At 41.1% G+C, this 18,930-nt stretch overlaps 1 protein-coding gene across 6 annotated transcripts in view; it reads right to left on the bottom strand.

Moving 5' to 3' along the window:
* Positions 1–18,930, bottom strand: part of ABTB3 (ankyrin repeat and BTB domain containing 3) — a 227,171-nt gene that overhangs the window by 30,002 nt on the left and 178,239 nt on the right. For 3 of the 6 annotated variants that reach the window (XM_081210802.1, XM_081210797.1, XM_081210799.1), the window contains exons 7-13: positions 18,730–18,819; positions 13,663–13,764; positions 9,338–9,431; positions 9,112–9,247; positions 5,785–5,823; positions 5,201–5,421; positions 2,203–2,381 (exon numbers count right to left, since the gene is read on the bottom strand). In XM_081210802.1, the coding sequence (XP_081066928.1) occupies positions 2,203–2,381; positions 5,201–5,421; positions 5,785–5,823; positions 9,112–9,247; positions 9,338–9,431; positions 13,663–13,764; positions 18,730–18,819 (861 nt within the window). The remainder of the gene's footprint in view (positions 1–2,202; positions 2,382–5,200; positions 5,422–5,784; positions 5,824–9,111; positions 9,248–9,337; positions 9,432–13,662; positions 13,765–18,729; positions 18,820–18,930) is intronic. The other 3 variants (XM_081210798.1, XM_081210801.1, XM_081210800.1) reach the window with 2 other exon arrangements.

Raw genomic sequence — 18,930 nt, 5'->3', positions numbered from 1 at the left:
GGGAGAATTCACACCTTAAGGAGAGGGAAGGGATTCATTCCATTCTTCCCTGTTCACTGAAATTTTATAAACTTGTCTTTTTTATTTGATTTGGTAACTAGAGATGCAAACGCTCAGAAAAAATGCTACTCTTCCCCCTCCTCCTGGCACAATTTATTTCCTTCCACATGCACAGAACTTAATGAAGCCTTTCCTTATCTTCTTTTCTACAGCAGTGCCTCTGCTGTCGAATGTAATCCATTCTGGAAGACTGTTCGACTTCCAAAACGTTTGACAACCGAGGCACAATGGGCAGTCGGAAAATTCCATTGAGAGATTGGAGAAATGCACCTCAGAAGCCATTCGACTTCCGAGGCACGTTCGAAAACAGAAACATTCACTTCTGGGTTTTAGGCATTCAGGTTCCAAATTGTTCAGCTTCCAAGATGCTTGAAAGCCAAGGTTCCACTGTATTGTGTTACCTGGTTTATATATATAAGGAACACGGGTGGCGCTGTGGTCTAAACCACTGAGCCTCTTGGGCTTGCCAATCAGAAGGTCGGTGGTTTGAATCCCTGTGATGGGGTGAGCTCCCGTTGCTCAGTCCCAGCTCCTGCCAACCTAGCAGTTCGAAAGCATGCCAAAAAGTGCAAGTAGATAAATGGGTACCACTCTAGCGGGAGGGTAATTGGCGTTTCCATGTGCAGCTCTGGTTTCGATGTTCTGTTGCGCAAGAAACGGCTTAGTCATGCTGGCCACATGACCCAGAAAAACTGTCTGCGGACAAACACTGGCTCCCTCAGCCTACAGAGCAAGATGAGTGCTGCAACCCCAGAGTCATCTGTGACAGGCCTTAACTGTCAGGGGTCCTTTACCTTTTTTTTTTTTTAGTTTATATATAGTGAAACAAAGTTTATCTCCAATTTCCCTACGTGTGTGTATGTGTGTGTGTTTCACATCTCTGACAATACTAATACATACCCTTGTCAAATTACTGCATTTCAAAAAAAAACAACCTGTTTAGTATTTGTTTAAAGGAAATATTCAAAATGTGTGAACATACGCCTGTATCAAACTCTTTGGCATGAAATTCAAAATGGGCCTGGAAAAAAATTCCTAGTAAACATGTAAGGAGTGTTTTTTAAAAGCCAAATAGGTCATATCAACTCATCTCAAAAATCTTAAAGGGAGGAAAACAAATATGGGAAAAGTAATTCATTTGATCTGAAAACTGACACACACACACACAATTCCCTTCTTGGACCATTCTAAGTAGTCAGCTAGATTAAACTAACATCTCAGCTCCTTTGGATATCAGCCTCCCTTGCCTGTATTTTATTGCCTGACCTGCATGCCTCTCACTTTTACCGCAAGGACTTGGCTTCTGTCGGCTCTTGAGCTCACTGTGAGTGTGAATATTAAGCTATCCTTGCAGTGGATGGAGAGCATTGGCTCTCTCTTTTTAAAGCGACACAGTTGCTTTTATGCGTTTGCAAAATTGACTAAATGTCTAAGGGCAGTTCCACATCATACAGTTAAAGCATACACAATACACATTTAAAGCACATGAGTCCCCCCAAAGAATACTGGGAACTGAAAGTTCCCTCTCGCAGAGCTACAAGCATTAACCCCCTTAAAACACTATGGTTCCCAGTATCCTTTAGGGGAAGTCATGAGCTTTAGATGTGAATTGCATGTGTTTGAAATGTATGGTGTAGATCTGTCCTTAGTGGCTCAGTTCTCGTTATGACCCCAATCTATGGCTTAGCATTATGAGAAAGACAGCTGTGTCTGCATGTTCTTCCCTCCCTACTCCTTCCTACTCCTACTCCTGTGCCCTTCACTGAATTAGGGACACAGAAAGCTGTCTTCCATGGAGCCAGAATATGGGTTCATCTAGCCCAGTATTGCTGACACTGGCTAACAGTTGCTCCCAGTCCTACATGGATCTGCATACTATCTTAGCAGGGTGACTTCAGCTGAAAACTTTTTTTATTTCAACAAGCTTTTAACATTTGATCATTTGCTAATGTAAAGACTGTTCTGCACTCAAACTGTGATGGTTTTAGTGATGCAATGTTCTTATTATAGTTTAATATTTTTATCTGGGCATTTTGTTTTCTAAGCCACTTTTGAGTGTTTTACGACCAGAAGAGCAGTGCAGTAATAAACAATAACAGTAATATATCCCAATTGTGGTGTAATAATGCCAGTTTCACCCACCTTGCTTGCCTTCAAGATCTCAAACATCAAAGGCAACCCTTGCGTGACAAGTTCTTCAGTGTATTCTTCCTCTTGAATAGATTTAAATTCTTTCAACAAGCATTGGATGAGTGGTCTTCTGTGTTGCTGAAAGGCAGTTCGCAAGGACTCTAACCATGTATGCAGAGTCCATGGGACACCTGTATAAAAATTTTAAATTATCTTAAAGATGTGCACATATCTTAAATACCCAGGTTTAGATTAACGACATGGAGATCTTATGCTGGACCACATTTTGAATTCCATTCCACCTATTCTGTTTCCTCTGCTGGGATCACCATTAGCAGTTGGCCTCAATGGGCACCTGACAAAGCCCACACCTCATTTGGGGCCCACTGTCAAGCCTTAGAACCTCCTAGGCCTGTTGCTCCTCTTTTTTACTGTTGCTACTGTTTTCAGTTGGCCTTTCAAGCAAGCAGGCAGGCAGGCAGAAAAAATGAGAAAAAAGAACATGCAGAAAGACCCACCTCTCCCTTGGGGAGAGGATGTTGAGTGGAAGAGGCAAGTGAACAGGCAGTGACAACAGTGATGGTGAGGAGGAAGTGTACAAACTCAGCGGGAGGTGGGCACACTGACAGCATCTTGCACGCACATACAAAAAAACCCCACCCGGAACTGACACTCGTCAACATCCCCCAATGAGCTATAAATCCCTGTTTATCTTTTATGTCTCAGCTGCTTTCAGACTGGTGACTCCTAGTACTAATAAATCATTGCTTTTCTGCTGTAAGTAAGCTGCAAGCAGAACTGCACCTGGCTTGCTATACAGCACTCCCCACCCCCTATAATTTCATCTTGCTAAGCATCAGCTACATCAATGGGTATGGCATAGACGCCCATGGGTATGCAAAATCCAATTTCCTTTGGTAGCCACTTGGAAAACAATTACAAGTGACCATTAAACACAATAAATCAATTAGGTTTTTTGTCGGTAAGTACTTATTCGTTTAAATGGGGTTGCCCTTTACAACCCATGAAATGCCCAAAGAAACCAACAACCCCATGGTATTTCATGTTTGTTTTAGATCTGATGTATACATTTGAAGGTATCATTGGGGGGAGGAACACATTGCTAAAGTGGGAGTGATCGAGTGGATTCCCCCGCCCACTTTATTTGTTAAAAATTAGCAGCATAGCATTACGACACTTTCATTTTAGTAGAATTTTGCTAATATTTTACTTTAAAATTAGCTGAAAAAGTGTTTTTAGTTTTAACCAAGAAATAACAGCATGACAGATATGCTGCCATAGCAGTCTAGTAGGGATGGGTGAATTTTTTGGTACACATTATCGGGTTGGAGAACTGCATCACAACATTTGGAGAAGGGCAAGTTTTGATGGATGACTGTGCTTTGGTTTGAATATTGTTTTGGAAAGGGGGAATTCAGTAGGTTCGCCTTAACATTTGAACTGAACTAAATTTATCCCTGTCCTTATTCTGGATGTAAGCATTTAGCATAGAAAAGAACCTACTAAGTGTTTCTTTCCTTACATAGAGGTTGCCTTGAACCTGTCCTCTCCCCTGCATGGTTTTGCTATTTACTTTATAACAGGGATGGGAATGCTGTGGTCCTCCAGATGTTGTTGCATAGAGGGTTGCTGTCCAACATCTGGAGGGCCACAGGTTCTGTACCTCTGCCTTATAAGCTAACATACCTAAATTAAAGATTTAAGTCAACTAACATACTTAAATTAAAGGAATTAAATATTAAATGAATTAAATTAAAGGAATTAAATATTTTCATGCCTCAAATCCACAACATAATTATTATTTTTGATAAATAAGCAGCTATTGATGTTGTAGAATAACATACCATTTTCACATATTTTTTATTTATGTGTTTATTAATTGCAGATGTGTTAACTCCTCTCTTGAAAAAGCGTTGCTCTTGAAATGGGAATAAAGTAGCCTTCCTTATTTACACATGTTTTTGTTTTGCTTGGGCCTTTGATACTGCTGCTTTTAACTCTCTTCCTTTTTTGGCACAGGCCTTCAGCTTCCCTTTTCAATGCCAGAACAAGTAGTTCTTAATCTAGTCAATTTCACTCCTAAGGTAGAAAAGACCTTCCTAGTCTTTAAAGTGAAAAATTGACTAGGACCAGAAGATAGTTGCTTTTGAGTTTCTGGTATGCAAAGGATTCTGGCCTGCAATGTCAAACAGAGCCCTTCTCACCCAAGGATCTATTCATGAGTAAGTACCCCCCAACCAGTCTCTTGTTATGAAAGTGTGCTCACTTAAGAGGAGGGTTACATGTCATTCTAATCAAATCAATCATCATTTAATCAATTAAAAAGGTGCCTAGGTGTAAAATCAAAGAAGGCATTTTTTTCCTTGCTAATGATGGTTTATTCACATGCAAGTGTATCCAAATTTAATCAATTAGCTTTCAAACAATTAAGTGGATATGATTCCTTCAACAGAGTGACTGCCCTGCTTAAAAGTAATGCCTGTGCTGCTTTGTGTGTGTACGGACTACAAATACCCAAGGTACAGCACAAAAGTCTACTGGGACATGATCACAGAAATAGGAAAATTCACAGAAACTGCAGCTCCTTAGTAAGAGAGATGGCAGGAGGTGGGGGTAGGGGAAGAAGCACAGGTGGGGCACATCCAAAGAAATGCTTCTGATGTCATGACTTAAACAAGTGCTTTAATATGGTCAGACCTATATCATTTAGCATATTTAAAAGGTAATCTAGTCCGGATAGAGACAATCCCAATTTACTATCTAATCCACAAAAATGCCAAAGATAGGAAGAATAAAAACCTCTAGCCATGTATTCAAACCCTTTTTAATATTAAAATTCTCTCCTGAATTCCCAGGCACATCTGAAAGTTACCCAATTTCTGCCTTGACAAATAAAAAATAGTCAGCTCAGCTGACAGAGGCCATCAAACCAGATTTCTGACAGTCATTGCTCATGGGAGAGAAAAGCATGGAGGAAACCAAAACTGACCTATGCTCCTGATGTCAATGGTTACATCCACATATCCGTGCTCAGCACTGTGATACATAGCCTCTTTCAGAGCTTTAAGTCTGGCTTTGCTGTTGCGGCTGGCGCACAAAGGAGCTGGAGCACTGTCTGCCAAGTCAGTTCCCTCAGCCAGTATCTCCTCCAGGGACAGGATATCACTCTTCTCCTTCTCCGGCTGAGCAAGCAGCTTACGAAACACGTTCCTGTCAATCACAGGGCAAAAAGAGAGTGGGGGTGGGGGAGGAGAAAGGCCATTGGGTTGGAACTCTTAACAGTTTAAGCCAGAGCCAACTAGCTATCTAGTGAATGCTAAATCTAGTTAGTTCACCTAACTAGATCCTCTAGCAAATCAGCTTTCAAGCAATGCCTTTCTTTGCGCAGTATAACTTATTTGGGCTTGCAGCTGCAAGTCCAGCATCCAGGACAGAGACTCTCATCCTCTGCTCATCAACAGGCTTACACCTGTGTGATGCCATTCATCTTCAATGGAGACACTCCCAATTGATGAACTGTTAGAAACAATCAATCAAAACCAGGGTGCATCTTCTCCCTTACCTCCCACCTACCTTATATGCTTAGATCTTGCTAGCTGCGCATGTTCAGTCCTGTGGGGGATAGAATAAGCAATGTTTCCAGAGCAGATGGGCTAACGAGTGTGTGAATGTATTTATAGAGGGAGGAAAGATATTTCCCCTGTTAGTCAAGAGGACGGGTGTGTGTTATCCCATGCAATGAAATAAAGGGGGATACATATTCAATATTTCCAGTCGATAGCACAATCCACAGCTCTCAGGGTGAAAACAGATGTGGTATTTAAAGAGATGCTCACTGATGGGCCTGGCTGCCTGGCTGGGTGTACGATTTGCCCAATAGATAGAAATTCCATCAAACTGAAACCTGGGGCCACCACCGAAAGCTTCAAGGAAGCTACATCTCTTCTCAGTTAAAGAACCAATTGTACATTTATTTGTTTATACATTCACCCACCTTTTAAAAAAAACGAAAAAACTAAAATAAACAGTTGCAAACTGTTCTGGGTTTGGGAGAGGCCCTTCGGTGACATTGCACACACTAGCTTTTCAGATTTGATTACAAGCATGCAGAATCTGTTTATTCAGAGCTCAACCCTCAACAGGGGAAAGGTATGCTTGCACTGCTAGCTTAACAAACAAGCCCACTGCTATCCAGATGTTACATCTGTATTCATCCTTAGCCAATATGAGGCTGCAGCAAATTCTTACTCCACATTACAGCTAGAGATGTTGAGATTTTCCTACGCATCTTTATAGAATTTCGGGCAGAACTGGGTATCTGGCAGATAATTCAGATTCCTGAGAATCTCAAGTGTACTCTGTGCTCAGTTACAACTGTTGCCATTTGTAGACCCTGAAGGTGACAATGCATTAAGTCACAGGTAGGGAGTCTGTGGCCTTTCTGATGCTGTTAGATTCCAGCTCCTATCATGACCACTGGCCATGTTGGCTTGGGCTGATGGGAGTTGGCTCTCCAACAATATCTGGAGGATCACAGTTTCTCCATCCCTGTACATAGAGTAGCAATCCCGTGATCTCCCGGGTAAATTGAGAGTTTGTGTGTTCAAAGCAAAGCACAAAGCAGAAGGCAATTATGAATACACGAGTAGTGATCTGCTGGTTTTATTTATGCTTTTGACTTCTAACTTTTTATGATTTTACTGTCTGGTTTTATGTCTTTATATTGTTGTAAACCGTGGTGATATATATATTTGATACAGTGGTATATATAAAAATTTTTTTAAAAATAGATAAGTGCAGGCTTTGACAGCTAAGCTCCCTCTATAGAAGGGTATCAGTTCAGCCCCTGAATTAATAAAACTCAGGAAGGAAATGAGGGAGTGGGAGCAGAACTTTGCTGGAAGGGCTCAGAGAACAGTAAAGCAAGACTGGTGGCAAAGGTAACTCTTCGGGGTTTTGTACTGTGGATTGGGAGAAACTGCCATTCAGTAGCCCCCCTTTTCCACCTTAACTCCTTGCCTTCTTGCACAGACAAACAGACCCTTCCCTTCTAAAAGAGAGACCGCATGTGCATGTTTGGTCACTGCAACACCAAGGTAGGACATAGCTGTGAAAGTGGGTCATCGCTAATCTAACACCATAGAGAGCTTGTTTGTCACCTCATGACACCTCAGAGGTCATTATTTTCAGTGGAACTATTTAAACATTCAGAGTTATCAGCCTTTCAGTGATACATGTGCATGTATGAACCAGGCCTCAATCTTTCTATCTCATACATTGGTAGATATGTGCATCTGGCATGCTTATTCCTCCTCTCTTTCCCACCTTAAAATCACTTTCATTTCTTGTGACCTTTCCTCTGTCCTTAGACCCCTCTCGCCCAGCCTCTAAATCATCCCCTTTAGGTCTGACCTCCTGTGGTTCTTTACCCCCCTTGCCTTGCTGCTTTCTCCAGACTTGGCAGATTGATAGTTCTGTGCCTGCAGTCCTCACTAGTCCTTCAGACTGAACAGCTCTTGGATTGCTTCCTGCGCTCAGCTTTGATTCTCACAGACCTCTCCCAAAGCTTCCAACTATTTAGCAAGCTCCTCATCTGTGCACAGGGACCATAGCTGAGATCTTTCAATTCTGCAATGGACAGGACTACATAACCACCTCCCAGTGAATCCCCTTCCCAAGTCCATTTTTCATAAACATGTAATCCTGAAAGCCACACTGAGATCTGCTGCCTAGAAAAACTAAGGAGGAAATCTAGTTAAGATGCAGCTGTGGATCATGGGACTGCAGCCAGTGCCTTAACTTCTATTTCCCCAACCTCATTTGGGGAAGGTTCTCAGGCAGAGTGGAAGGAGAAAGAACTTGCCCATGTGAAGACCACCTGGTGGAAACCCTTACACATATGGTTCTTAATTGTAAACTATATGCTGATCTCTGTCAGTAATTTCTAGATCAACTCTGTATCCCCAAATGGAAACCAGAGTTGGAGGTCATACATTTTCTATTATTGGGGAATGATCAGGAGCTCACCAAGTTAGTGGCTAAATATCTCTATTTGGTTTTTTGTTGTCGAAATACACTGCAGACGTCTGATCTCCCTGGAGACCTAGAGATGTGACGATAGACTGCTCTGCCTCCTTTCTTTTAGCAAATGTTTTGTGCCACTGGGGAAGTGGTAATTCTGTATTGATTGTTTTGGATGTTTGTACGTGATGCCAATAAAAGGTTTGATGATGATGAACTTCAAAAGAAAACAGGCAGACTACCTTTCACAGACATTTTACTAAGAACATAAGGATCCTCCAAGATTAGACCAAAGTTACATTGCTCTTTTTGAACAGCGGGCAGCCAGATGCTTCTGGGAGATTGCAAGCAGGGTGGGAAGGTGTCAAGAGTTGCTCCAGACTGCTACATCATGTGCTGAGCCATCAGAGCTATAGCTTGGAGCATCTCCCTAGATAATATATGTGACTCTGCCCACCTTGGATGACCATTAATCCTCCTTGTCTAGAATAGCTATAAAGGCTTCCTGTTCAGGCTGGAACTTTGTCTAGGCAATTATATTCTCTCTCCTCCCCTTTTTGGGACTCCTGGCTTGTTCTCTTTGTGCTGATCTCCCAGCGCTGACTTGTCTCCCCTCTCGAGAGCCACCTATAGCTCAGCAACGACAGAAGGCCCTTCTTCCATTGTCTGTTTCTAGCAATGTTTTTGGCACTCAGAAATACTGCCCCAGAAATACAGCTAGGTTCCATCTAGCTGCTGTGGCTAATATCTATTCACATATCTGGTAGCATGCTTACGTATGTAAAAATATATGTACAACGCAGAAGCACCGTTTGCAATTTTTGCATCATGACACAAAGAGAACATTTAAAACATTTAAATTAGCATTTCCAACTCTACCTGTGTCCATGTGCAGCAGCCTGGCTAAAGGAGTTCATATCACCTTGAGGAGTCATGGAAATGCCATTCCTGTACATGGTTCCAATCATGGGGTCAGCACCTCGCTCCAAAAGCAAACTAACGAGTTCAAAATTTCCTGTAAATCAATAAAAGTGAGTGCTTTACACTCCCTTTAGCCACATTTTTTTTTAAGCTAAGGAATGTTCATGATCAGAAAAATCCTTACCTGCAGCTGCTGCCAGTTGCAAGGGAGTTTCTGAATAGTTTTCATCACCATGTTCCAAAGAACCTTCTACTTTGGCTCCTGCATCCAGCAACAGCTACAAAAGGAAATTCACCATTTAAAGCTGCTGATTTAAATGTAACAGTAAGAATTTGGGAGGCTCCACAGATGCAGAAGGAAGTTTAACTGCCTTAAAGGCCACCCAATTCAGGGCCAAGTTACACAACAACTGGTTGCCAATTGACCACCCAGGGATGTTTTTGTCCACCCCACTTCTGTTGCTGGTTATTCAGACAGTATTTCATTCGTCTTCAATAAAGGGAGGAATGCGGACAAGTAGGAAAGAAGAAGGCATTGGATGGAATGAGATGTCATGTTCCATGCATTTAAGCTCACCTAACCCAACTGTTTAGTGCTTCATTTCTGGGTGACGGTAAGCTCCTTTCCTTGTTTTCTCTTGACTCCCTATAAAAAGTATATTGCACCACCATTGGAAAAACCTTGGTGCTAGAAAAGTGAAGCTAGGCCTCTGAATTCTACAGCCACTAAACTGCCCTGGCAGCCATCTTTCCTAACAACAGCCACGTGCTCTTTGTTCTCCCTCAAAATGTTCCAAAACATGGGTGGGGAACCTGTGATAATCCACAAGCTGTGGGACTCCTCACTCCCATCGGTCCCAGCCATCATGGTCAATGATTATGCATGATGGAAGTTTGGATCTAACAGCACCTGGAGGACAAAGGTGTTCTCCACCCTTGTTCCAAAAGTTTATTTGGCCTGCCAGCTTTCTCTGGGGGGTTGTCGTGATACATCACCAGCTGGCTTGCTATTTGGTTTCAGCCAGACACCTACTTGCTCTCAAATATCCTCCTGCCTGCTACGCTCTCACAGGATATCTAAGGCCAGCGTTGCAATTGCCCTACTTGAGGGTTCTTGAAAGTTCCACTTTTTTTTCTATATAACTTTTCATTTGATTTTCATGCAATAAACCAGGTTTATATGTTACAGGCATTAAAAAAGGTGTGGGTTTGGAAAAATGTTCTACAGACAACATATGTAGGTTAAGAGTGGTATACGCTTTAGGCATGGGCTTGTTTGTATTGGAATGACGATAGAGCCGGAGCTTAAAGGGTTTTGAGAAGTGCAACGTGTTGCACGTTGCCCAAGTCTGCAGGGAAGAAGTCCCCTGAGCACTCCTGGGTAGCTCATCTCATTAAATCAGTCTTACCAACCTGGTGCTCTCCAGATGTTCTGGACTACAACTCTATCCGCCTCCGTCAGCATCTGCTGGCTTCATCTGCAAGAGTGGTAGTACAAAACATCTGGAGGGCGCCAGATTGGCAAAGTCTGCATTAAACCATAGCTTCCACTCAGCAACAGGAGAAGCAGGAGAACAGCAAAGCTGTGGTTTAATGTAGTATGTGACCTGGACCTGTTTTTAAATGAGCCTTAAATACCTGGATGTTTCAGACTGCTTTTAATTGATTAATGACATTTAACCTACACTTTATGAGGTGTAGTTTTAACCGTTACTGGCTTGTGTAGCGCCCAAGTGGAATGTTTTATGCAGATGTTTTGGTGAATTACATTTTCTTGCCTTGAAAAAGTTTTTACCTTGAAAGTTGTTAAAAAACATGTTGATAAAATAAAGAAATACAAAATGGCAGCCTATGCCAGTGATGGAGCAAATTCTTTGGGCATACCCAAATTAAGGCTTGTAAAAAGTTCAGCTCAGATGGAAAGAACCCGCACGCCTTATTTTTTTCAATCATTAAGTTCATTGCAGAAATACCTAGCCATTTAAACAAGTGTGGACCATTCACAATTCCCTGCACAGTGCACCTAATTGTCATGTACATGCTTGAAGGCTATGTGAACTAGCAATCAATGGGACATGACTAATTTGTGCACTTAAAACCCCCAATGATTTCACTGAAATAGATGTTATAAGGGAAGCATCTCATAACATCATTCTGAAGCTCATCAGATCGAGGCAAACACCTTCCACCCTCACTTTAATGGGTTTCCTGGGAGTTGGGCAAAGATGCAGTAAAAAAAGAGCTAAGGGTGGGGAAACCTTTCACCTAAAGGTCAGCATTAGTTTATTTAAGATCAGAACTTGTACTGTTCAGGGAAGTTTTTAATGTATGATATTTTAGTGTTTTTTGGTTTCTATGGAAGCTGCCCAGAGTGGCTGGGGAAACCCAGCCAGATGGGCGGGGTACAAATAAATTATTATTATTATTATTATTATTATTATTATTATTATTATTATTATTATTAACAACTTTTGACCACTGGTCTATCAAGCCCAGTACTGTGCACAATGGCAGCAATTCTCCAGAAAGCCAGTGTGGTGTATTGGTTAGAGTATCAGACTAGGACCTTAGGAGACCAAAGTTCAAATCCCTACTTAGCCATGAAGCTCGCTGTGTGACCTTGGGCCAGTCACTAGTGCTGAGCCTAAGCTACCTCCCAGTGTTGTTGTGAAAGGGAGAGAGCCACATACGGCACCTTGATATTCTTCGAGGGAAGTTGGGGTATTAATGCAATAATGAATAAACAAAAATAAACAAAATGTTCTCAGGCAGTTATTTCTCCCAGATCAGCCTTCCATGATCCATTTCACTGAAGGTTCCAGGGACTAAACCAGGGACCTTCTGAATGCAAATAATTATTTTTGTCTGTCTGTCTGTCTGTCTGTCTGTCTGTCTGTCTGTCTGTCTGTCAGAGTAACTAAGATATTTGTAAATTGTACAATATATAAGCATCAGCAAATTAAACTCTTCAGAAGTTTTACTTTACATAGCCACTTTTTCAAGGAAAATTAAATAAATCCCGACTGGTATATCTAGTGAGAAAGAATTGGAAATGCATATTGTTACTATGGGGGAGGGGAGAGAGACAGAACAGGTCAGATGTGTGCCCTCTATGCCTCATTCTGAGTATCTCCTCATTCTCCATTCAACAAAAGTAGCAGCATAACAATTTAGCAGGGCTCTAGATTAAGGTGTGCAATTTTTACCTTGCAGCCCAGCCACACTGGCAAGCACCTGAGAGATCAATCTGGTGTATGTAATTTGCTTAGATAAAAGTGATGTGGTGTGGTTGAAAAATGCCACACTTCTCTAGAAACAATGAAAATGCTTTAAATGACTGACTCAAGGAAACTGTGAAAGTGGCAACAGATAGCACTGGAAGAATGTATTGGGCTGACTGTATTGGTCATGGACCCATAGGAGGACAGCCCTATCAGTTGCACAAACAGACAGGGCATTAGATGACATGCTGCAGATACATCCGTTCACCATAAAATAATGCCATGGGGAAAATCATATTAAAGACAGTCAACATAAAAACAGCCTTCCTGGATCACAGTTAGCTGAGATAAACCCATCAGATGCCCCTGCAAAGCTCATAAGCTGGGTGTGATAGAAGTAGTCACTATGCTTGTGGCCAGCAATTGGTCCATCAGAGGTATAGCATCGCTTAATGTGGAGGTTCTAGTTTCAGCTGTCAAGGCTTTATAACCACTGATACATTCATCCTCCATCCAAGCTTGTGATAATAACCAGCCTCTCCCGGCCATGCATTCCACTGTTAATTATGCAGTGCACAAAGGAATGTTTCTTTTTGTTTCTTGACTTATCAGAATTCATTGGATGGGTGTTCTGAGAGAGGAATAGCAGGTGCTGGCTGAGGCTGATGGGAGTTGCAGTCCAAGTTGGCACCAGGTTGGCAATGACTGCTCTACATTTTCTTTATTTAGCATTATTCTTATCCATGAGTTGAATCAGTCTTTTTAGCTTTGGAACATAACAAAGGACTGCAGGGACGGGGGAGAAGAAACCAGATTAACATTATGTTCACTAACATTAGAAAAAAAGGAACAGAGCTTTTACTTTCACTAAAATTAGAAAAAGAAACAGAAAAACACAAATACAGAGAAACACAAAACACATGGCCAAGAACGAGTCGGCAGGACATAACTGGTACAGCTTCATTTTAAAATTGCCCTGTTTATGCTTCGTACTGGCTTACAGTGCAATCCTACAGATGTTTACTTGGAAGTCTGTCCCATTGTGTCCACCAGGGATTACTCCCTAGTAAGCATGCTTAGGATTGCAGTCCTACTGAGAACTATATATAATAATGCTATTATATATATATATATATAATCTATCTCTATCTCTATCTATACAGCAAACAAAGAAGAAGCAGGAGGAACCAATATGAGAATGGCTGCCAATTATGGGGATGAATGCCAATTAAAACCTAACAAATGAGAAAGAAAATATGAGATGGAGCAGAGGGAAATACAGCAATACCTGAACTACAGGAATATGTCCATGCAACACAGCAAATGTCAGAGCGGTCCAATGGCGGGTCTCGGGGTGGACGGATGGATATTTATGAGGAGTACTGATAACCTATAAACAGATAAAGGAGTTTTCTTTCATAAATGGCTCTTGAGGGGAGGGTAAAAGGCTATATCTAAACAAAACAAGCTCGTCAGAATGCCAGGCACACTTTGGTACAGAGGAAAAAGCAAGCAAGCATGCAAAAGGCACTCTAGACCATTATTGTCTCTGGGTTGCATCCAATAGTGCTGGTGCCCTTGTGGAAAAGTGCTTCTTCTCACACGTTTTGCTACCCACTTGCACCCTACGGTTCATCCCCTGCTGAAAGCAGTTCCTGTTACGTACTGAAGTTCTCACCCTGGGCCAGCAGGGGGATACTGTAGATAGTTATGCAAATGAAGGATCGAAAGTGACGTTCAGTGATTGGATAGTTTGTATGCAAATGAAGGATCAAAAGTGACGTTCAGTGATTGGATAGTTTTAGAAAATGGCAACAGTTACATTGTTCTGGAGCTCTATATAAGCAGGCTGACTGAGCTCCTCAGCTCAGTTCTGTTCCAGCTTACAAATAAAGAGCTGCTTTGGAAGAATTGCGATGTCGCCCACAACTTAACTGTTCCTAAGGACCTTCTGTAACAGAATAGGATACAGGGTGGAGAGCTGCAAATAGGCACGGTGGGGTGATCAGCAAAAAAACAGCTTCTCCAGCTTTGGCTAATGGAACCCCTTTCCACCAAGGAAAAGTCACCACTGGATACAACCCTCTGCATTCCCATCCCCCTTTTATCTAATCAAAATGTTACTTAGCAAATCAACACACTTCCTTAACTTTATTCCTTCCTTAACTTTATTCCTTCCACTTCCTTTAACTGAGGCCTATGTCACTTCTATTGTACCTGATTGCTATTATTTTATTAGCTACGAACTGTGATTGAGGATCTCATAACTATCATCTAGATCCATGGTTTTTAAATTGCATTCCAAAGAACAATGTGCTTCATTGGAAGCTTTATGGAGATTCATGAATGAGAAGATCAGGAATGGTGGACAATCGTCCCTGAAAGACAACTTGATCACAGCTCCCCCTATAGTAAGGAGATGAAGGGGAACAGTGAGTACTGTATGTCCTATGGAGTACTTTCAGTTCACAAGGCAATGTTGAAACCCAAATACCACACTATAATTTAGTAAGCACCATAAAATATGCCCCCAAACACTCTCCAGATTCCTAGGGTTCCTTTCTGTCGCACTTTTTAGAAAGAGATCACTGTGTTCATCCATAAATCTTTTCTGTCCTGTTTCCAAATTCATATGTGAGATATCTAGTAATAAAAAAACACACCAAAATTTCTATTTAACTTTGCATTTTGTATCATGTGCATTACTAAATGTTAGTTTATCCTACAATATCAATTTTTTAATATTTTGGCACACTTTTTGAACCGAGAACTGTATTGCAAAATATGGAGAAGTGTGAATGTGAAAATAATTATGTTCCAATCCGAGCATTAATTAAGCCAAGAGGTACAAATGAGGTCAGTTTTCTAAAAAATGTGAAACAAATGAAAGCAAACAGATCCCTGAAGGAAGATGGTGTGAAAAATCACTCATTTAAATTCAATGTTTAAATGCCATTTTCAGCCCTAAAATTACACCATGTTCTTTTTTAATTGACTACAGTGGATTTTGATTAGGTGCACACACACACACACACACACACACACACACACACTGAATTGACCCCTGCATTATTTTCTATTCCGCTGATGATTTGACAGCAAAGAAATCCATCTATCATTTTAAAGGAACTGTTTTCCCTTTGGAGATGCACTTTCTCTTCACAAGGGGAATAGATATCCCTATGGCAATATCTATAGCTTCTAAAGTGGCCAAACACAGTAAGAATTCGGGATTCATGAGAGTAGTTGCAGCTGATTGCTCCTGAGCGTGCCACAGCAGTTGCCAACCCAATCATGCTTTTGTTTCATGTATAACAAAGAATGTCCATGAATCTCAATTTCAGCTCTGAGCACTCCCATGCTAGGCCACTTTGCGACATTTGAGGGTAAGCAAGGAAATTGAAAGGACAGCAAAATCTCGGCAATGTACTTTTTGCAGTTCTCATGCTCAGACTGTATGAAAGCAGATGGGATATATATCCCTTAGCTTCAACAGGAGTACATTTCTTTTTCCTTGGCACAAGGTAAAAATAAAACATAAAAAGCAGAGGAAAGGCATGTGCTGAAGTCTGACTACTACATCTCACAATTTGGTTCTGACCCACAACAGCTTATGCTACAATAAGCTTGTTTTTGCTGTGATATGGCTGCCCCTCTGGAAAGTCTGAATAGAAACCTGGGACCAAATGAAGTTTGAGGTTAATTGTGTGAGAACAGTTAGCATGCACCTATGAAAACCAACAGAATACTTTTTTTAAAAAAATGTGCACATTTAATAAAAATTAAATAGCTGCTGCAGGGAGAGCAGAATTGGGACTGCAGTGTATAGGGAAAGATAGGTTCATAAGGAAGTTCCCTCCTGGACTTTGGGAGGGATACACGTGTTTTATAAGAACTGCCGCAGAGGTTGAAGGGTTAAAACACACACGCCCTTCTCAGCACGTTCCAATCCTGTTTGGGCCCCACCGGTGATACTGTATTTTGTTTTTAATTTGAAAGCATGTTCATGTTAATTGCTTACATGCAATTAATGCTGTTTCTATATGGTAAGCGGATTGCATTCTATTAGTGCATAACTAAAAAGGGTCTGTGATTGCTAACGTGTGACAACTGTTTCACCCACAGCCAAGCATTTTTTTTATTGTGCAAATCGACTCCAAAGCAAGTTTAAGAAATGATGCTTTTTAAATTGCTTTGTGCATTTCCTGCACCTCTGTTATGAATGGCAAAGCCAACTGTGTTAAGAAAATACATTCTATGTGTAAATGGCTCTCTCCTGTCTATTCTACTCTGGCAACACACTCAAGTGAAGCACTGCAGGCTTGAAGACCTCTTAGCATGATAGGTGAGAACATCCTGAGAACTGAAGTTAACAACCAACCAGATATTTCAGCAAACAGTAACCAGACAATAGTGGATTTCACTTGCTAACAAACCAAACTGACTTAATGTATTTTGGAACTTTGGTAAGGATGGTAAAAGGGCTCATTTGCAATGCAATCATTTTGCATGCCTACTCAGAATGATGTCCCACTGCTTTCAACAGGGCAATCTCCCTAGAAAGGGTGTATAAAGACTGCAGCCTTAAATCTCAATTTTTCAGTCACTGTACAATAATTATATCAATCTGTGTGGAAACAATGACTTGGTTTGTTTAGCACATTTTTCTTATATTATAAACTTGTGTGCTAATTTAGACAAATTAACTTGATAGCTGCCATGATTCAAATGGAATACAAATTATGAACCAAATATATACCAGTATGTTCAGACAACATATACTGAAATTATTATTCTTGACAGCTATATAAAACACACTATTTTTCTATATTGATAGTTTAGATCACAGACAGGCAGAGTCTGTTTGATGGATAACCTACAAATTTTTGGTGTAGACAGGAAAAGAAGTTGGTCTTTAACCAAGAATATTATACAGACACTCTTATCACAATAATCACAATATATTCAATGAAACTGGCATACTGAGTCTGTCAGACAATGATCACAATAAAAAAAACCCAGATTTATTCAATATAATAAATAAGCTTTCCTTCATTAACAGTACAGTCTGTTGCTGTGCAGCACAATCCTGTACAGGTCTACTCAAAGTGTGCCACATTGAGTTCAGTTGGCCTTAATCTCAACTATGTGTGCACACAAAGTTACATGGGAGAAAGACCAATTTAACTTAATGGGACTTACTTCTAAGTGGGTATGCATAGTAGAGCACTGCATAGCTGCAATCCAATACACACTTACCAGGAAGTTAGGCCCAATGAATACAATTAGATTTCCTTCCAGAAAAACATGCATAGGATTGTGCTGTAAGACTGTCCAAATCAAACTTAGTTACCAAAATGCATTCCAGCCACATTTTACAGAATTCATATACTGGTTTTTCAAAATCAAGTTGCTCAGACCTGTGCCTAGAAAGCATGGGGCAAGCCCTAAATTGTGGGTAGGTAGGTTGACACAGTTGATGCATGTTGCCAGCATAAGAATAACTACAGTAACAACATCATCCCAACCACACAGTATTTTATGTTCCCAAGCAGAGGCAAGACCATATGTAAACAGCTGCCTCTACAAAGGCAAAGATCTCATATGGATTAAATTCTGTCACTTGTAATTTTTGCTTCTCCACACTGCTCTCTGATTTGAACCAACAAGTCATTTGTTGGCCTGTTTCTCCTGAAGTGGCTAAGTTGTGTCTGGACTGTACCACTGCAGAATGCAGGTGGGGGCTCAGATAGCCAAATATTCCTCTATACAAAATGCTTTCCTGAACTTAGGAAACTAGCACACTAGGTAGAATGCTACCCTAGCTACTCTTCTGTTTGATGCATAGTCTGCTGTGTGGAGGCTTTTCGTTTTGGTTTTAAAGGAAAAACACTCATTTTACGCAATTCCTGACAACAATTGGAAGTGGTACAGCACAGACACAGATTCACCACCACCTTGAAAGAGCTAGGTATTTGATGGTATTGACAGCTAACCACTGCAGCTGATATCAGTGAGCCCTGACTCCAGAGGGTGCTGCTTCTCTCCTCTCCACCAAATCCATGTATCATACGTTGCAGAGGAGAAAATGTGGTAGATGGATGAGAGCTCTGAAGCTCCTGAATATGGTTCAGGATGGGAGCCCTATGACATTTAATCTGGATTTGACACTAAAGAAAACCTTTTTTCTTTCTTTTTTTAGTCTTCTTAAATAGATTTTATTTCAATACCAAGTTGCTCTGGGAAGACCCAAAGAGGTTTGCATCCTTGATTTCGGATAGCTGCAGCTCTCCATAAATTTGACATGTTCATGAAAATGTGAGCTAAACGCATGTAAGCACAAAAACAGTCTCACCTCTGCATTTAGGTCTGCTCCAGCATCCAGTAGCATCTGAACCATGGCCTCATCACCCCTCACACAAGCGTACATCAGTGGAGTCATGCCCTGTGGGAACATCAAAGTCAACACATTGATCAGCTTCCAATGGGATGGTTTTATTTAAGGCTTGATTTGTAGATGTCATAAGAAGGCATGCCACTTATGGTGTAGGATGTT

This window comes from Podarcis bocagei, assembly GCF_964188305.1.
Source record: "Podarcis bocagei genome assembly, chromosome: 10".
NCBI classification, from domain to species: domain Eukaryota; kingdom Metazoa; phylum Chordata; class Lepidosauria; order Squamata; family Lacertidae; genus Podarcis; species Podarcis bocagei.
This window is presented reverse-complemented; position numbering and strand designations above follow the sequence as displayed.